The following is an 18937-nucleotide window of genomic DNA, read 5'->3' on the forward strand; positions in this document are numbered from 1 at the left end:
ATTTTCAGGCCATCATAAATATGCTATGCTATGGGACTCAATGATGCAACACTCACAGAGATACAACATTCACATCACACCACAGAATCAACTAATAGCAGCGAGGAAATAACCTCCAGCTTAAATGCCAATATTCTGCGGCAACAACATCGTCATTACTATTATAGTAATTCACAACTATCAATCACATCAAGATGATATACCAGCATACAACAATATTCAACTAATTAAATTATTCAATCATCGTGCAAAGCACATTTATCCTACAACAATTACATTTAAATAGCATATATTCACTGGCACACCTCATGATTATCATGCCACATAACATATCAACAATTGTTATTCATAATTCGTCGATTCATAACTCACATATACATTAATCACATGCTATTCACACAACCACATCATAATTAATTCAGTAAGTGCCAACCAACTCTATCTTATAACATAGATAATAACATTGGCTTCCTATCGCTTCAAACGACGCATAAAAATGAGTTACGGATCAAGAGTTATGCCATATTGAAGTTTCATAAAAGTTCACACAGCAAAGTTCGCTTAGCGGACCTCAAGCGCGCTTCTTTAGACTAAATCCAGAAGCGGCCATTTTTCACAATCTCGCTTAGCGGACCAAGTTCGCTTAGCGGACTCACGATTTTATGAATTTTCTCCCAGACTTCGCTTAGCGTCCCGAGCTCGCTTAGCGGACACGCGATTATGCAGAAAAATTGCAAAGAACTCAATTCTGCGAAATAGGGATTCTACCACTCAAAATCACTTTCTTTCAACAAATAATATCACATACAACCAGCATATGGCATCTATCATCCACAAGTTATACAAAAACATGTTAAATAGAACAATCTCATGAATCTAGCATAAACCCTAACATTTCCCAATCATGAAATTGAAGGATTATAGATTATACACAAATCACAATATCACTCTCTCTTATAAGCCTATATTAATTTCACCAAATGATCAACAAACCATTCATCAATTTCAACATCCATCAACAACATCAAAATTGCAATTCTCACACAAACATGGATATCAAAGCATAGAATCAAATCCTTACTATAACCTATCATCATACAAACCCTTATCATGAAAGAATCCCACCCTTACCTTGGTTTGGATTGAAGACAACTCTAAGCCTCCAATGGGGTTTGCCCTAGCTTTCTCTCCTCTTCTCTTCTTCTTTCAAAAAATGTCACCTCTAACTTTCTTTTCCTAAATTTCTCTTGTTTTGATATACTTACTAACTTCTTATTATTACTAATGCGCTTAAATTAACACCTCCCAAATGCTACTATTAACTCTAAGTTAGGCCTAATACTAATAATCTTATCATGTTATTACTACTTATTCCTAATAAAATAACATAATACCAAATAATCCCATTGTTGTTTCTCTATAATTTGGATTGGCATTATGTTTGGTAAAACTAATACAGTAGTAATTAGTTGAGTATGAATTATACTTGTAAGAGAAAATAGATTGAAGATCTACTTGACAGAAGAACATCTTGTGTTGAAGTGTTTCAACATCTGGAAGCAACATGTCAAAGAAGATGTCGAAACATGCTTCATTCGACATCGCACCTGAATCAAAACTGTTGGTGATTGAATCTGACTCAACAATTAACAACAATTTCAGAATATTACTAACCAATATTATGCAATCATATGTGGCACAAAGAAGAATCTGGAAGAATCAAATCAGAATAAGTTTGAATGAAGACTTTCCAATTTTGGAGATTAATTAGGAAGATTTGATTGAAGACCTATTTTGTAGGAGAATCTTTTGGAGATTTGTAACAGCATATTTGTTGTGATTAGAAGCCCAAAACCAGTTGGGTATAGGTTATAAATAGAAGCATTGTAACCTAAAAAGACAAGCCAGCCATCATGTAAATTATAAGGGTTGTGTTGGTCGATGAACCACCCGGTTTGTGGGATGTCCATCGTGTTCTCACTCAAAAGCCTTTAGGTAATGAGTTGAGTATTGTTCTTAGAGGAAGATTTTAAGTAACTCCAAGTATGTGTTCTTAGTATAGATTCAAGGTTGAGTATGGAGGAAAGTGCAGCTTCTTGCCCGATATAGGAGTGTGTTTTCTCATCATGGAAGTGTGTATTCTATTCTGTGGATACAAGATTGTGGAAATTAGGTCGTTGCTACAACTCTTGGGACTGGAGAACTGTACAACATCATTGTGATGATTAGTGAGATGGGGATATTCCATATCTATGGAGGACCTAGGTAGAAGGGTTATTGGGTAGGGATTAAGTGAGGGGTTGTAAGCTTGGGATTAGCTTAGCTCCAAATTAATACTGCTGATAGTGGACTTCATTCATGGCTTGGTATGCCCCCAGAGTAGGTGTGATTTCATCAAACTGGGTCAACAATTCATGTGTGCACTTTATTTTTCAGCAACTATTTTAACTGTCTTTATCTTGCATATGTTGTTGATAACAGACCAGATGTCTCGACATCCTATGGGAGAACTGAGTTCTGCTATACCAAAATTTCACCCATAATTAACAAATAATCCACATAACACACAATAAAATAAATAATTAAAATAAAACGGGCGTTACATTATGCAACACCATGAGCGATAAATATACATATGTTCAGAGTAAATATACAAACAAACCCAACAAAAGAGAAATACACAAAGACGAAGAGAGGAAAACCAAACATCTCATGAGTTGTCGGCTCCGATTGATAAAAAATCCACCTCCGATCATCCATATGCAAGACCTTAGTGTTGTTTTCTAAGTTAATCTACCTAAGAATTAAATTGATGGAGTTGGGACACAAAAACCCCTAAAACCATAACCTAAAACTATGCTAAAATGAAAAGTATATAGACAAAACTTACGCACCCGCGCTAAGCGGGCTTATCGTGCTTAACATGCTGCCACTTATTTTACACATTACACCGCCTTTGAGAAAATATATGGGCTTGTAAAAGTGACCACACTTAGCAAGCATAACGTGCTTAGCGGGCTTCAAAACACAGTTCTGGTTCTGCCAGAAAAGATGTAGCACGCTGGGAAATGGGCTTGGCGGGATCAGTCATTATTTTCTTCCAAAATCGCGCATTTGAAGTCGTGCCTTGGACAATTTATTGCCCGAGGCTCCAAACGTGCACCAATACCTATAAAATAAATGAAAAACTATCAAACGGTACATCAATGAATCAAAATCACAAATTATACACGAATATTTTTCAACTAATATTAACAAAAGAATCGATAAGTGCCGCAAAATTATATACGAAAATAACTACAATTTGGCACTTATCAGAAGTTTATGGCGATATTTTTCACCTTTAAGCGAAACTGATTTGGAATCTTCATCATCATTAGGTTCTGTAGAAATAGTGATGGAGATGATTGAATCCTCTATTGATCAAAAAATTTTAAGCCATGACCGAAGCACAATTGATGTCAAATACATTTCTAAACTTCGATTTGAGTAAAGGATCTCTTCTACCGGTAATGAAGACGTCGTCATATTGGAACCCTGCATTCAAGGTAAACGAGTTTGTATGACTCGACCTCGAGGAGTCTCGGACGAGTATATTTACTTTTATGTTGGCATGATTTAGGACTTTAAAATCCGGATCCCTTTCACCGATTTCGAGTCTTACCTACTAGTTTCATGTTTGTTTTGATAAATGGGAGTGAAACAGAGGATTTTAATGTAGGGAGAGGCTTAAGGCAGGGGGACCCATTATCCTTCCTCTTTGTGATTGCTATGGAGGGTATTTACGCTTTAATGAAGAAGTTAATGGATATTGGAGTTTATAAGGATTTCTAGGTGAATGAAGAGATAATGATAAAGTGTTAGAAAATAGGTATGATAATCTTGGATAACTTCGAAGAATCGTGTTCGTACACTTTCCGAACAAAGTATTTCGACCCTATTCTTGCCTGGGTTCACGAAATCTTTGTGGGGATAATTCTCGAAGAGCAATCTATTTCTGACAATAGAGAACAGATCAGGAATGTAGAGAGGAAGTATTATTTTCGTGTAACAAAATCGAGGCCAAATGAATCCTTATATAGGAGATTAATAACAGAAACAGAAAAGACACACCTGTTCAGAAAAACGGTCATGTCTGTTAGGAAAGGGTACAACGGTCAGAAAAATTAGCCAGGGGCTCTGCCCCTTGGACCCCGACGGGGCGCTGCTCTGCACCCTGCCAGGGGCTCTGCCCCTTGGACCCCGACGGGGCGCTGCCCCGTACCCCGCCAGGGGCTACGCCCCTTGGAACCCCGTTTCAATTATTCGTATTCAATTACACGTTTGGCTCGACGAGCGTGCACTCCGCAGTACCTTAACTCGTTTCAAACTTAACGCATAATTACATCGGCCTATAGTAAATCACATTACTACCAAAATACATTGATGATACTAAAATCACTAACATAAAGATCCTTTAATTTGGTGATGACACAACCATTATAGAGGAAAGATTTTGGTGTAATTTATGGAGTGTGAAGGCTTTGTTAAGAGGTTTTGAATTAATATGGGGTCTTTGTGTTAATTTTTTCAAGAGTAAGATTTATAGGATTAATGTGGAGGAATCATTCTTGTAGGCAACATCCATTTTTCCGAGTTGTTATAAAGATAGTTTACCTTTTTAATTTTTGGGAGTTCAGGTTGGAGATAGCCGTAGAAAAGTGAGTATGTGGAATTCTATTGTGGACAAAGTGAGAAAAAAAGTATCAAAATGGAGAGATAAATTCTTGTCTTAGGCGAGAAGGGTGACCATGAACAATGCATTCCTTAACTTTATCTCTTTACAAAGCTCCAACTAAAATCTTGAAAGAGATTTATAAAATTCAAAGTAATTTTCTATGGTATGGCTCATAAGAAAAGAAAAATCTTCATTGGGTAAGTTACCAGAAGGTTTGTAGAACAAAGAAGGAAGGGGTCTAGGTATCAAGAATTTGGAACTCTTCAATTGAACACTCTTGCTTAAGTGAAAGTGGAGGATCTTGGTTGTTAAGGAAGCAGTTTGGTATGGTATTCTGAAACATAGATATCAAAACCTAATTTTGAAGATGTTTGCCAATGATACGAGTAGAAAAATCAGAAGAGAATCAATATGGTGGAGAAATTTGATGAGTATTGGAGTTAAAGAAGGCCAGGAAAAATTAAACTTCTATGATCATATTCAGTGCTCACTTGGGGACGGCAAATCAATTTCTTTTTGACATGGTCCATGGCTTGGCGATCAATCGTGAAAGGAAGTGTATCTTAAATTGTATGTTTTAGTTTCATAAATAAAACCAAATCAAACCAAACCAATCCAAACTAAGCCGGTTTGAGTTGGTTCGGTTGGTTACAAAAAAATTATTGAGCCATACATACACATATAGAGGAAAATATATTTTTGTGTTTAATAGTATATACATTACCATAAAAAAGTTTATAACTGTCAAAATAAATTTATAATTGGATACATAAAAATGCATTTTACAATTTTATCTTAGGCCTAAAGAATGATATACATTAAATTACATTCGTAAATAAATATTATACAAAGAATACGATAAAATATATTTTATCAAAATAGTATTTATAAATGAATAATATTTTGTTTTTTGATGATATATAAATTAAAATAAATATCTTACAAAGAATATGATAAAATATAGACATAATACTAGTTGATTTCTCTAAAAAATTAAAAAATATATATATTGGTTAATAAGATTTTGTAACATAATACAGTTTGGTTTGGTTCGGTTTGTAAATTATAAACCGCAAACTGAAACAAACTGCACGATTTGATTCAATTCGATTTTATATTAGGTCGGTTCGAGTTCGACTTTGAACACCCCTGAAAAAAAAAATAGTAACGAAATTGTATCTATTTCCTCTCTTCGGCTCCTCCCCACATTCTATTACACATGCACAATCACAAATTAACTTTCAAATTAGAATTTCTTGATAAGTCTTTTCATTATCTTAAAAAATGATAAAATAAGTTATTTTCTTTTAAACCCAGTGTAGGGACCCAACTTTTACTTTGAAGGCACTATAATAGTTTAGAGTATAAGAAAAGTCACATCCTTTTTTGCTTTATATATATAGCTAGCCTTGGCAGTTTTGAAGATAAGCTCAACAATAGCTACAAGAGAAAAAAGACAATAATGGGAAAGAGCAAGGTTTTAGTTGTGGGGGGAACTGGTTATATTGGTAGGAGAATAGTAAAAGCAAGTTTAGAACAAGGTCATGAAACCTATGTTCTTCAACGTCCAGATATAGGACTTGATACTGAAAAAGTGCAAATGCTTCTTTCATTCAAGAAACAAGGTGCCCATCTTGTGGAAGGTTCTTTTTCTAATCATCAAAGTTTGGTAGATGCTGTGAAACTAGTTGATGTTGTTATTTGCACTATGTCGGGTGTTCATTTTCGATCTCATAATTTGATGATGCAGCTCAAACTTGTTGAGGCTATCAAGGATGCTGGAAATGTTAAGGTATGCATATCGGTAGTATCTAATGATTTAAAAGTGTAGATCATTACTATTTTTGATAAAATAATAAATTTTATGATATATAACATTTTATTATAGTTTATTAAAAATGAAAAATAGTATGATTGGACTTTTCTGAAATTTTTTCTTTGTACAAATTTGGAAGTCCATTTAGTACTATGTTTAGATAAATTTCAGTAGAAGTAATTGACCAGTAAAATTTAATATAAAAATACGTTTAAACTCAAAAAATATTAATTCTAATTAAATTTGAAAAGCATAGTACAATCAAACCTACACAGATAATTTTAAATTCATATGACTGAAGTTAGTTGGTGTCAAGCTTATCCAACAATTCGCATACTAGATTTTTAAATAGGGGTGACAAACAGACATGTCATTTCGTTATGACCCGTTTTACAAAAATTTAGAAAAAGTGGAGCAGAGTGAGGTAAATATAGTCGAAGATGTAGGTCTAAAATCTTAATCCGATCAGAACTAAAAATAAAAGTTTGAAAAAAATGAAATTACGGGCATTGCAACTTTTAAACTTAAATTATAAAAATTTATGTTAATATAATGTTTGCGAAAAATTAAAAGACGTGCGCCTAGACTTTTAGATCAGCACACACTAAATTGCAAACAAAACAAAAATATACATGATAGATCCGATCCGTTTTCCCACCTGAAAGAAACTTAAAAATAAAATTTTAAATATAAACGAATTGATGTCAAACTTATCCAATTATATGAATATAGATTAGAGGTACCACACTAAAAACTTTAACATTCTTATTTCTTTTAAAAGAAAAATTCATTATATATACAATTGCGTCAAAAATGATTTACCTACCATTGTCAAAAGAAAATTTATATTACTTCAACTAACTATTACCTTTTAAATTTAAAAAGGAAGTCAAATTTCCCACCCCGTTATGTTTGACATTCGACTTACCAACCCTAAAGTAAAACCTAACCCCGTATTACTACTATAATTGTAAAATTAATCAAAAGTTTTATAATAATCTATGATTATATTTTAGTTATTTTACATACTAGTATTTCTCACGTGTAGAAAACCACTAATAAAGTGGTCAAAATCAGAGTTGTTTTATATTTGACTTGGAATCACTTTTTGTGTTTCTTTTGTAAAAAGCATCTATGTACAAAACATTGATTTGAACTCACGCCTAATAATCATGTCCTTTTTTCCTTCCACTAGCGTTTTCTGCCTTCAGAATTTGGGATGGACCCAGCTCTTATGGGACATGCACTTCAACCAGGAAGAGTCACATTTGATGAAAAAATGATTATAAGAAAAGCAATTGAGGATGCCAACATCCCTTTCACTTACATCTCCGCCAATTGCTTCGCCGCTTACTTCGCCGGAAACCTCTCTCAAATGGGGACACTATTTCCTCCTCGGGACAAGGTGGTTCTCTATGGCGATGGCAATGTCAAAGGTAAGCAAATTGTGATTAATTCACACTGCAATGACTGTTATCAATGTTGTAACACTTGTATTGATAAAAATTGCAAAAATCTTTATGCGACTGTATATGTTTTTTAAAACCTAGGACACAATTAATATTGGAATTTAATTACACTAAGATATATGAGATGTGATTGTGGCAGTTGTTTATATGGATGAAGATGATGTTGCAACATACACAATTAAGACAATTGATGATCCTAGAACATTGAACAAGACAATATATCTAAGGCCACCAGAAAACATTCTCACTCAAAGAGAACTTATTGAGAAATGGGAGAAACTTATTGGAAAGCAACTAGACAAGTCTACCTTATCTGAACAAGACTTTCTTTCTTCCATGAAAGGTAAAATGTACACCCAAAAAAAAAGTAACTTTTAATTATTTCATATTAATAAATAATTGTTGACTATTGATTGGTGTGAAATTTATTAGGTTTGGACTTTGCAAGTGAAGTAGGAATGGGACATTTCTATCATATTTTCTATGAAGGGTGTTTGGCAAATTTTGAAGTAAGGGATGAAGAAGAAGCATCGAAGCTTTACCCAGAAGTGCAATACACACGCATGGATGAATTTCTAAAATTATATGTGTGATATGAGATTATTGTATAACCGTGAAAAGTTATACTTTTTATTATTCAAATTAAATAAATATTGGTGATGTTGAGTACAATATTGAAGCAATTGAGAAGAAAGAACGATGATAGTGTATTTGCAAGTTATTTTCGTTGTGTGTGATGCATTGGTGGTGGATAAAATGGATTTTGATATAATTGAATTTGGTAGAATTGATTTTAATAAAATTGATTTAGCAAAATCGATTTATATTTGGATACATTTATATGAAAGCGAGTTGAACAATAAATTTCATTGTAAAAATCACTTATAAATTTAAAAGATACAAATTCTAACTTCTAGTAGAATCAATTATGAAGACAAAATAAATTTATTTGAATCAAACACCTCAAAATCACTTCAGAATCAATTACACATTTTTAGAATTGTTTTTTCCTCTTCCAAAAATCAAACTAAACAAACTATTTGTCACGTGAAAGATGATGATTTGTAATCATGTTTGCTTTAATTGTGAACTTATTTCATTTATTTAAAAGAACAAATCCATAACCAAGTTGATTGGGTTTAAAGGTGAGTATTGAGAAGTAGGGAAGATTCTATCAATAACAACAATTAAGTCTTATTTCATTAAATGATTAAGTGACTTCAATTACATGCATTAAATTCTATTAAAGATCATGATTTTATTCAATTAGTTAATTTTGATATTTTTTTAATAGATTCTCTTATATTTATTTAGATCTTCATTTATCTCTAGTTGTCTAATTCATCCTAATCTGATCTACTCTTCTTATAATATAATCTAGACACCTTCTCTTTGCATTTCCAAATAACCTAAATCTACTTCCCACCATATTTTCTACTATAGATGCTACCCTAAAACTTTCTAATATTGTCATTTTTATTATTACTTCATATCTAGTCTTACCACACATCTAGCGCAACATCCATCTTTACTACACTTACTTTACTCTTGTATTGATTCTTAACTATACAATACTATGTCTCGTACAACATTACATGTTTTAGTACAGTCTGGTATAATTTTCTCTTCACCTTGAGTGGTACTTTTGTGTCACATAAAGATTCTAATGTCCTCCTCCATTTCATCCATCTAACTTGAGTTCGAATGTTTACACTGTTACCTTAAAGATTTAATATTTAGATATATTGATACCATAAAGATATCCAAAGAAGGGAGTTAGGAAAGTGAAATTTTAATATAGTCAAAAAGGGATTTTCGTCGAAGCTGTTCGACTATGTTTTAATCAGAAAGTCGAAGCAACGTTTTGTGTAGAGGAAGTCGAAGGAAAAGACTTTGAAGTTTTAGTTCAACCATTTGACGCCATGAGTCGATAGAGAATGGATAGGATGAGACGGTTCTTCTCTGGGACACGTGGAAGATTAATGGACGAAGACTGCATGGTCGAGATACGTGTTGGCAGATTATTAGTCGACCGTTAGGACAATTATTATTTTGAAAATCTATATAAACGACTTTGTTCATAGGATTTAGGGTCTGCATATTTATGTTTACAAAAGAATACTCAATCTCCGTGCAAATTAGTGAGAAACGAGTGTAACTTTCTGAAATGTACGTATGCGTACCATTTTACATTATTATGCAATGATTTCCTTTTAATCCTTTTAAATTCTTATTGTTTTCTGCGCCTTTTTTATTACCTTTTATGTCATTTTCTGTCACTTCCCTTTAAATTCCGTGCATTAACCCCTTTTTGAAGTTTTACCCTCTATGCATTAAATACGAGTTAAAACTACATTTAAACCAAACATAGCACAATTAGTTCTGAGATTCTCTAGTTGATCTCGTCCGTAACCTTTAATAAGAGACTAGCGTTGTTTACCAGAAATCTGGGTAAACATACACCCTATTCTATTTCTCCATCATTTTGTATTACAAACCAAAGATATTTAAATTGTGTGACTTGAGGGATGATATAGCCTCTCTACAGTTCCAAAACCAAAATTGTTTATGCATATCCTTGATGTGATGGTGTGAGCTACTCTGGTGCGGTTGAGACATTTTGCAAGTTTCTTCACACGTGACCCTAGATTTATATGTTAGGGAGTGACAATGAATCCTAGGTTTATAGGTTATGGCCCAGCCGCCGATCACGCGCCCCAGCCGCTCCCATCTGACGCAACTTCCCATATCCCCTGCGCGCAATCGCGCTCTGCTCTTGTTGTCGTCGTGGCGCGACACCTCCGCCACCCTGCATCCCCCTGATTCCTAAGTTTTCTTGATTTTTACAATTCCATATTTTTCATGACTTTTTTATTATTCTGATATTTTTGATTTTCGGGAAAACAGGCCATTTGGGATCGCTAAAAAATTCACAAACAAATCATACATTTTTCAATTATCACAAAATTTTCATAAGGGCACAACCCAAAATTAACAGAATCATATATTTTCTCATTACAACAACAAGATATGGAGTAACTCTTCAATCAATGATCTTAGGGGTTTTGCTCAAATCCCTTTAGCCACAAACAAGAACACACAAAATAAATATAGAGAATAATATGGACAAGATAGGAGGGTGAGTATCCCTCACTATCCTGACTGCCTATAATCACCTATGAGTAATTAAATCCCCCCTTATCTCGAAGTTTGAAGATTGAAGAATTATTCCCCATTTCTCACCATCGCTCCAAGCTCTCCTCTAAATTCCAAATTCATGATTTTCCTCTTTTCCTATTTCCTAATTTTTGCATGTATGTACCAAAGCCCCTCACGTTAACTATTTATTGAACCCTAAAAATTCTAATTTGTTCTACCCTTCTAAGCTACTAACACCCCCTAATATTTGATTTTATTTAAAATAATCTTATATTTTATTGAATAAATCCCACCAATATATATTTTATAAACAAATTTAATTTTTAGTTATGTACTAATAATTTTTTAAAATAACTATTTTATTTTAATTTGAATAATTTTCTAACTATCTCTAAATACACTTATCTAGTTATTTTTATTTAACTAATTAATTCTATTTTTCTTCTATACTCTAAAATAATTTTATTATTAATTGAATAAATAAAATAAAATAATTCAAGCCAAACACATTTATTCACTACATTAAATCAAATAAATAAATTAAAAATAACAAATTAAAGTCGAGGCATTACAACTACCACCATAAATTGCGAATGATCATGACTATTGACTACCACCATTTTTAACCACCATTAGTTATTACCACATTAGTTATTACCACCGACTACCAACTGTAACACCCCCATTTTATTCGCTATTATTTTAGTAATTATATTGTTTGACATTTTTAATAATTCTTTATTTATTTAGTTATTATGTGATATAATAATTATTTAAGTATTTAATTATGAGTGTGTGTTTGTGTTATTTGGCTTAATTGAGTAATTAGAGAGATATAACTAAATGGGCCTAAATGATAGAAACATAATGGATGGATTGGTGAGTTAAGCCCAATTGACATAAGTGAGATAGTAAGAAAAGGTTAGGGTTTTAGAGGTTACTATTTTCATTTGGGGGAAAAGATAGGAAGAAGAGAAAAGAGGCAAAAGGGAAGAGAACAATGGTGGAAGAGAAAAGCTAGAAGAAACCTCATTTTTGCAGCAAGTTTCAGCATTGAGTCACCTTAGAAAAACGGATGAATCTCTCAATCCAACCGTTGGATCGTCGCGTGGTTTTGACACAACGTTCCTGACTCATAGAGGTAAGTTCTGACCGGAGTGATTTTGATTTTGAGGGTTTTAAGTTCGTCTGATAAGCTGATTTCCGAACTGGTTTTTAGGTGTGTCTCTAAATTATGTTTGAAGGATTTATTTTGGAGAAAAGCTTAGAGCTATGGTGAAAGAGTCCATATTTGCCAAGGTAAGGATGAGGTTCTTTCATGCTAAAGGGTTGTATGATAGTATGTTATGGTGGGTTTGATTCTATACTTTGATATCCATGTTCTTCTATGTTGCAATTTTGGGTATTTGATGATTTGTTGGAATGTGATGATATAAATGTGATAAGTTGTGTGCAATTGATAATCTATGTGTATTAGAATGTTATGTTTATTGTGGGTAAATCATTGATAGTGAAATAATGAGTTTTGGTTGTAGAATTGGAAAATAATGGAATAGAAATATAATAGTTGAATTGAAATTAATATAGTTTGATTATTAATTGGATAATTAAATTATTAGTTGAGTTAATTCCAATAAGCCTATGTGATTGGAATATACTTGGACTTGGACCAATTATTCGGTTTATCGGTAAATTACGGTATTTTGAGAAATTGACCGTAATTGTGTTTTGGTTAAATATTCAAGTTGAGAATAATATATTGTTATGCCAATGATGTTGTTTTGATAATTAACATTATTTCTACTTGATTTAGTTGATGATTAAAAGTCGATTTGATTTACTTGACATATTGGCATATTGAGATTATTTTGAGAATTGACCAAAAATTGTGATTTCGGTTTGGATGTCTTTGTTGCGAGTAATGTTGTGATTGCCAATATGATTATTATTGTGCATTGTTATGTGATTAACCTTATGGTATGATTCCTAGCTAATTGTCGTTAATTTAGTAGATTATGATGATAATTGTGATGACTGTGTTGATATGTGCAATTGAGTAATTGTGCCGATATGCCGAAACATGATGATAATTGTAATGATCTTGATGATATGCGAATTGTATATTTGTGACGATTTTGTGAATACGTGATGTTGTATATATTTGTGAGGATGATTTTGTGACTAAGTGAAGATGAAATATTATAGTGACGTGAATTACCTCAAATAAATGGTAATGTGATTGTGATATAGGCTTATGCCTCGTGACGATATGTGATTTTGATGAGTATGTTGTGTTGTCTTGTTTGTCGAGTTACATTTCATATGCATACTCTATGACGGCCTGAAAACTATGGCAAACATGACGACCTGAAAACTATGGCAAACATGACGGGCCAAATGGCAATTGGTGATGGGGGCTGAAGCTCCGATTGGTACCACATGCATATGCATAGTTTGAGTCGCATTCGAATTTGTATACCGAGTTGCATTCGATTCATTGTTATGATGTGTGGATGCATAGTTTGTGAAGTTGAATTCATTTGATATTGATTATTGATGTGTTGTAGATATGATGTACGTGAATGAAACATATATGATGAGACTGTGAATATATATGTATTCGAAGGATAGAAAAACACTTAGAAAGGGGGGGTTTGAATAAGTGTAGTCTAAAAACTTGAACGATAAAAACAATTTGCACAGTTATTTTTATCCTGGTTCGTTGTTAACTAAACTACTCCAGTCCACCCCCACGAAGTGATTTACCTCACCTGAGGATTTAATCCACTAATCGCAACAGATTACAATGGTTTTCCACTTAGTCCGCGACTAAGTCTTCTAGAGTATCCTGATCACAACCTGATCACTCCAAGAACAAATGCTTAGACACAAGCTAAGACTTTCTTAGAGTATCCTGACCACCACGTGATCACTCTAATTACAACTGCTTAGACACAAGCTAAGACTTCCTAGAGTATCCTGATCAACACTTGATCACTCTAGTTACTTACAAATTAATGTAATCAATTCTAAGAGTATTACAAATGCTTCTGAAAAAGCTATAATCACAACAGTGATATTTCTCTTAACGTTTAAGCTTAATCTCACTAATATATTACAACAGCAATGTAGTGAGCTTTGATGAAGATGAAGTTTCTGAGCTTTGATTTGAACAGCGTTTCAGCAAGTTTTTCAGAATAAGTTTATTCAGGATTGGTAACCTTGCTTCTCATCAGAACTTCATTTATATAGGCGTTTGAGAAGATGACCGTTGGGAGCATTTAATGCTTTGCGTATTCCGTACAGCATTGCATTTAATGTTTCACGCTTTTGTCAACTACCTCGAGCCCTGTTCACGCTGTGTCTACTGACGTTGCCTTTAATAGCTTCCAACGTTCCTTTTGTCAGTCAGCGTAGCCTGCCACCTGTACTTTCTTCTGATCTGATGTTTGTGTATATAATATTTGAATATCATCAGAGTCAAACAGCTTGGTGCATAGCATCTTCTTGTCTTCTGACCTTGAAGTGCTTCTGAGCGTGATACCATGAGAACTTCAGTGCTTCTGCTTCTGATCTCAATTTCTTCTGATGCTTCCATAGACCCATGTTCTGATTTTGCCTTGACCATCTTCTGATGTCTTGCCAGACCATGTTCTGATGTTGCATGCTGAACCTTCTGAGACAAAGCTTCTGAGCGCTGATTTGTGCATACTCTTTATATATTTCCTGAAAGGGAAATTGCAATGTATTAGAGTACCACATTATCTCACACAAAATTCATATCCTTGTTATCATCAAAACTAAGAATATTGATCAGAACAAATCTTGTTCTAACAGTATTAATGATACATGTGTATAAGTTGTAATATATGATCCATGTTGTTGTCGTGATGCAAATTGCTTATATTGAGAAGTGGTGAATTGTGTATGATATTATCTTGCTATATCTATTATCATACTTTCCTTTATACTGTTTGATATCTCACCCCTTCTGCTGATGTTTCCCCTACCATGGGAAATGGGCAGGTACTCAAGTATAGCTGTGGAAGTTTGTAGCTTCATCGTGTCCGGTTGGTGTGTCGCTCTGATACGTAGCACTCGGGGGTTGTCTATATTGTTGTTTCTATGTTGTTCATGTTTTAGTTGTTGAGTTCCAAATTGGATAATGAGAAGTATTATGATGTTTGAAGTTGTTTCCAATTAAATAAGATGATTTGTTTATAAAGTCGAATGTTATGATTCCGCTGCATATTAAATGAAGTTGGTTTGTCTAAGAGTTGTTATAAGTTGCTTTGTGCTTCTCTGAGATTAAAGTGCTATGTATTTGTTTATAAGTTGTTATATGAAGTAAATGTGATATCCCAAATGCTTGTTGATAGTTTTTAAAATACTCTGATTTCTCGCATGATATTTTCGGGTAGAATTTGGGGTGTTACATTAGTGGTATAAGAGCAGGTCGGTCCGTCCGGCCAAGTTGTCGAGTCAGTTGAGTTGTGTGACAGTTGAATGCTGTTAGTGTTTTATTCCTTAGTACGCGACATGTGTGTGAAACACTGTTGGTACTTGTCCGTTTTGTTGCAGGGTTAGTTTGAGTGAAGTAGGGGAGAAGCTGTGCTTCTCGGATATGTTTCAGTTGTAAGTTATTGGTGCAATATATTGCTTAAGGAGATAGAGCAAGCAATGTAGAAGTTTGTTGGTTTCCGAATTCGAAGGTAATATGGATTTAAGATTTTGGTTGTTTAACAAGTCGGAACGTCTTGGAATAAGGATAATTGTTATAAGATGGAATTTAGGAAGTTGCCATATTCAACATTATTGGTGGACTGGGAAGTTACCAGTTTAAGTAACCGTTGCGTAGCATGTTGACGTAAGAATAATGATTAAGCGACAGATTGCGGTAGACCTTGTCAAGGGATCCTTGGCAAGAGATTGGAAAAGTTGTCAAAGTTGTTGGAACGTTCAAGTCGGAGTTAGAAATGCGAAGGGACGAGTATGATTCCAATAATAAAAAGTGTTGATAATGGTGTAAAGGAATTCTGTTCTAATGTTATCACAAGGTGTGTGTTAGCATGTTCAGATGATTTTAGGAGTTATTGAAGTATGGTACATTTGGCGACGTAAAGGATTCTATTGCAGTTGAGTAACGATGGTTTACGTTACCATTATGGTTGTCGGCTATCTATTGACAAATTGAGGAACTGGTCACCCTTAATCTCTTGTTGATAGTAGACGGGATCGTATTGGATGTGATAGACTTATCTTGCCAGCTTGATAATATTGGAAGTGAATGAGTCTGTGCAAGATGGTGCGATGTTGTTTATGTTGTTGGCAACTTTGGATGTTCATGAGAAAAGAACGATTGATGAATTACCGATAGCTTGCGCATTTGCATAAGTGTTTCCTAAAGATGTAAGTGATTTACCGCCGAAAAGAGAAGTTCAATTTTTGATTGATTTAGTTCCTGGAACCAGTCCTGTGTCGATGGATCCATATCAGATGTCAGCTTCAGAGTTGAAAGAGTTGAAGAGTCAACATGAGGATTTGCTTGAGAAGAGGTTTATTCGTCCGAGTGTGTCACCGTGGGGTGCACCTGTTCTGTTGGTTAAAGAAGAAGGAAGGTTCTGTGAGGCTTTGTGTTGAAGAAAAAAGGGCAAGTGGTAGCTTATGCTTCAAGGCAACTTAAGATTCATGAGAGGAATTATCTGACGCAAGATTTAGAGTTGGCCGCCGTTGTTTTTGTTTTGAAACTTTGAAGGCACTACTTGTTTGGATCGAGATTTGAGGTATATAGTGAACACAAGAGTTTGAAGTAGTTGTTTGATCAGAACGAGTTGATAATGAGGAAAAGAATATGGTTGTAATTCTTGAAGGACTATGATTTTGGTTTGAATTACCATCCGGGAAAAGCGAACGTTGTAGCCAATGCATTGAATAGGAAATAATTGCATATGTCTATGTTGATGATTCAAGAATTGGAATTGTTGGAATAATTTCGAGATTTGAGTTTGGTATGTTGAAGCTTACTTGTGGTATTCTTGATGAGATTAGAGAAGGTCAGAAATCGGATTTGAAATTGGTTGACAAGATGGCATTGATTGATCGAGGATAAGGTGATAATTTTCAGATTGATGAGAATGGTGTCATGAGATGTCGTGATTGAATTTGTATTCCTGATGTTTCGAATTTGAAAAAGAGAATTTTTGGGATGAAGGGCATCAAAGTGGTTGAGTAATTATTCTGGTGCTACTAAGATGTATCAAGACTTGAGAAAGTTATTTTGGTGGCGAGGTATGAAGAAGCATATTGCGGAATTTGTGTATTCGTGTTTGACTTGTCAGAAGTCAAAGACTGAACATCAGAAACCGTCTGGTTTGATGCAACCGTTGTCCATTCCTGAGTGGAAGTGGGATAACATTTCTATGGATTTTGTTTTGGGTTTGTCGAGGACATCGATTAATTGTGAGGCAACTTGGGTCATTGTAGATGGATTGACAAATTTTGCCCACTCTATTCCGATAAGCAGGGATTATCCGATGGAGAGACTTGCAAAGTTGTATTTTGAAAAGATTGTGAGTTGGCATGGTATTCCGTCGAGTGTTGTTTCTGATAGAGATCCGAAGTTTACTTCTAGATTTTGGAAATTTTTGTAGAGTACTTTGATTATTAAGTTATGTTTGAGTTCTGTTTATCATCTACAAGCTGATGGTCAAACGAGGAAGACGATTCAGTAGCTTAAGGATCTTTTGAGAGCTTGTATTTTGAAGCTTTGTATGGTCGAAGGTGTGGAATGCCTTTGTGTTCGTGTGAGTCTGGAGAGAGTAAGTGTAGTTTTGGCGATGAGATGGTTGTGTCGATTGTATTTTCGAGGACGAAAATATTCTAAGTGGGGGAGAGTTGTAACACCCCCATTTTATTCGCTATTATTTTAGTAATTATATTGTTTGGCATTTTTAATAATTCTTTATTTATTTAGTTATTATGTGATATAATAATTATTTAAGTATTTAATTATCAGTGTGTGTTTGTGTTATTTGGCTTAATTGAGTAATTAGAGAGATATAACTAAATGGGCCTAAGTGATAGAAACATAATGGATGGATTGGTGGATTAAGCCCAATTGACATAAGTGAGAGAGTAAGAGAAGGTTAGGGTTTTAGAGGTTACTATTTTCATTTGGGGGAAAAGATAGGAAGAAGAGAAAAGAGGCAAAAGGGAAGAGAACAATGGTGGAAGAGAAAAGCTAGAAGAAACCTCATTTTTGCAGCAAGTTTCAGCATTGAGTCACCTTAGCAAAACGAATGAATCTCTCAATCCAACCGTTGGATCTTCGCGTGGTTTTGACACAATGTTCCTGACTCATAGAGGTAAATTCTGACCGGAGCGATTTTGATTTTGAGGGTTTTAAGTTTGTCTGATAAGCTGATTTCCGGACTGGTTTTTAGGTGTGTCTCTAAATTATGTTTGAAGGATTTATTTTGGAGAAAAGCTTAGAGCTATGGTGAAAGAGTCCATATTTGCCAAGGTAAGGTGGGGTTCTTTCATGCTAAAGGGTTGTATGATAGTATGTTATGGTGGGTTTGATTCTATACTTTGATATCCATGTTCTTCTATGTTGCAATTTTGGGTATTTGATGATTTGTTGGAATGTGATGATATAAATGTGATAAGTTGTGTGCAATTGATAATCTATGTGTATTAGAATGTTGTGTTTGTTGTGGGTAAACCATTGATAGTGAAATAATGAGTTTTGGTTGTAGAATTGGAAAATAATGGAAT

At 34.1% G+C, this 18937-nt stretch overlaps 1 protein-coding gene across 1 annotated transcript; it reads left to right on the top strand.

Annotated features, from left to right (window-relative positions):
• The first annotated feature begins 6140 nt into the window (after positions 1-6140).
• On the top strand, positions 6141-8779 carry LOC131646649 (isoflavone reductase homolog). The gene is made up of 4 exons (XM_058916633.1): positions 6141-6509; positions 7729-7969; positions 8142-8345; positions 8435-8779. The coding sequence occupies exons 1-4, from the start codon at positions 6180-6182 to the stop codon at positions 8593-8595; spliced, it is 936 nt and encodes a 311-aa protein (XP_058772616.1). The 5' UTR covers positions 6141-6179; the 3' UTR covers positions 8596-8779.
• The last annotated feature ends 10158 nt before the right edge of the window (positions 8780-18937 follow it).

This window comes from Vicia villosa, linkage group LG2 (assembly GCF_029867415.1).
Source record: "Vicia villosa cultivar HV-30 ecotype Madison, WI linkage group LG2, Vvil1.0, whole genome shotgun sequence".
NCBI classification, from domain to species: domain Eukaryota; kingdom Viridiplantae; phylum Streptophyta; class Magnoliopsida; order Fabales; family Fabaceae; genus Vicia; species Vicia villosa.

What these genes read in the sequence shown, in the direction of transcription:
- LOC131646649 (XM_058916633.1), top strand. Translation starts at nt 6,180, where the DNA reads ATGGGAAAGAGCAAGGTTTTAGTTGTGGGGGGAACTGGTTATATTGGT. An exon ending in AGGATGCTGGAAATGTTAAG is followed by an intron (nt 6,510 to 7,728) that starts GTATGCATATCG and finishes TCCTTCCACTAG; the next exon opens with CGTTTTCTGCCTTCAGAATT. An exon ending in CTTTCTTTCTTCCATGAAAG is followed by an intron (nt 8,346 to 8,434) that starts GTAAAATGTACA and finishes GAAATTTATTAG; the next exon opens with GTTTGGACTTTGCAAGTGAA.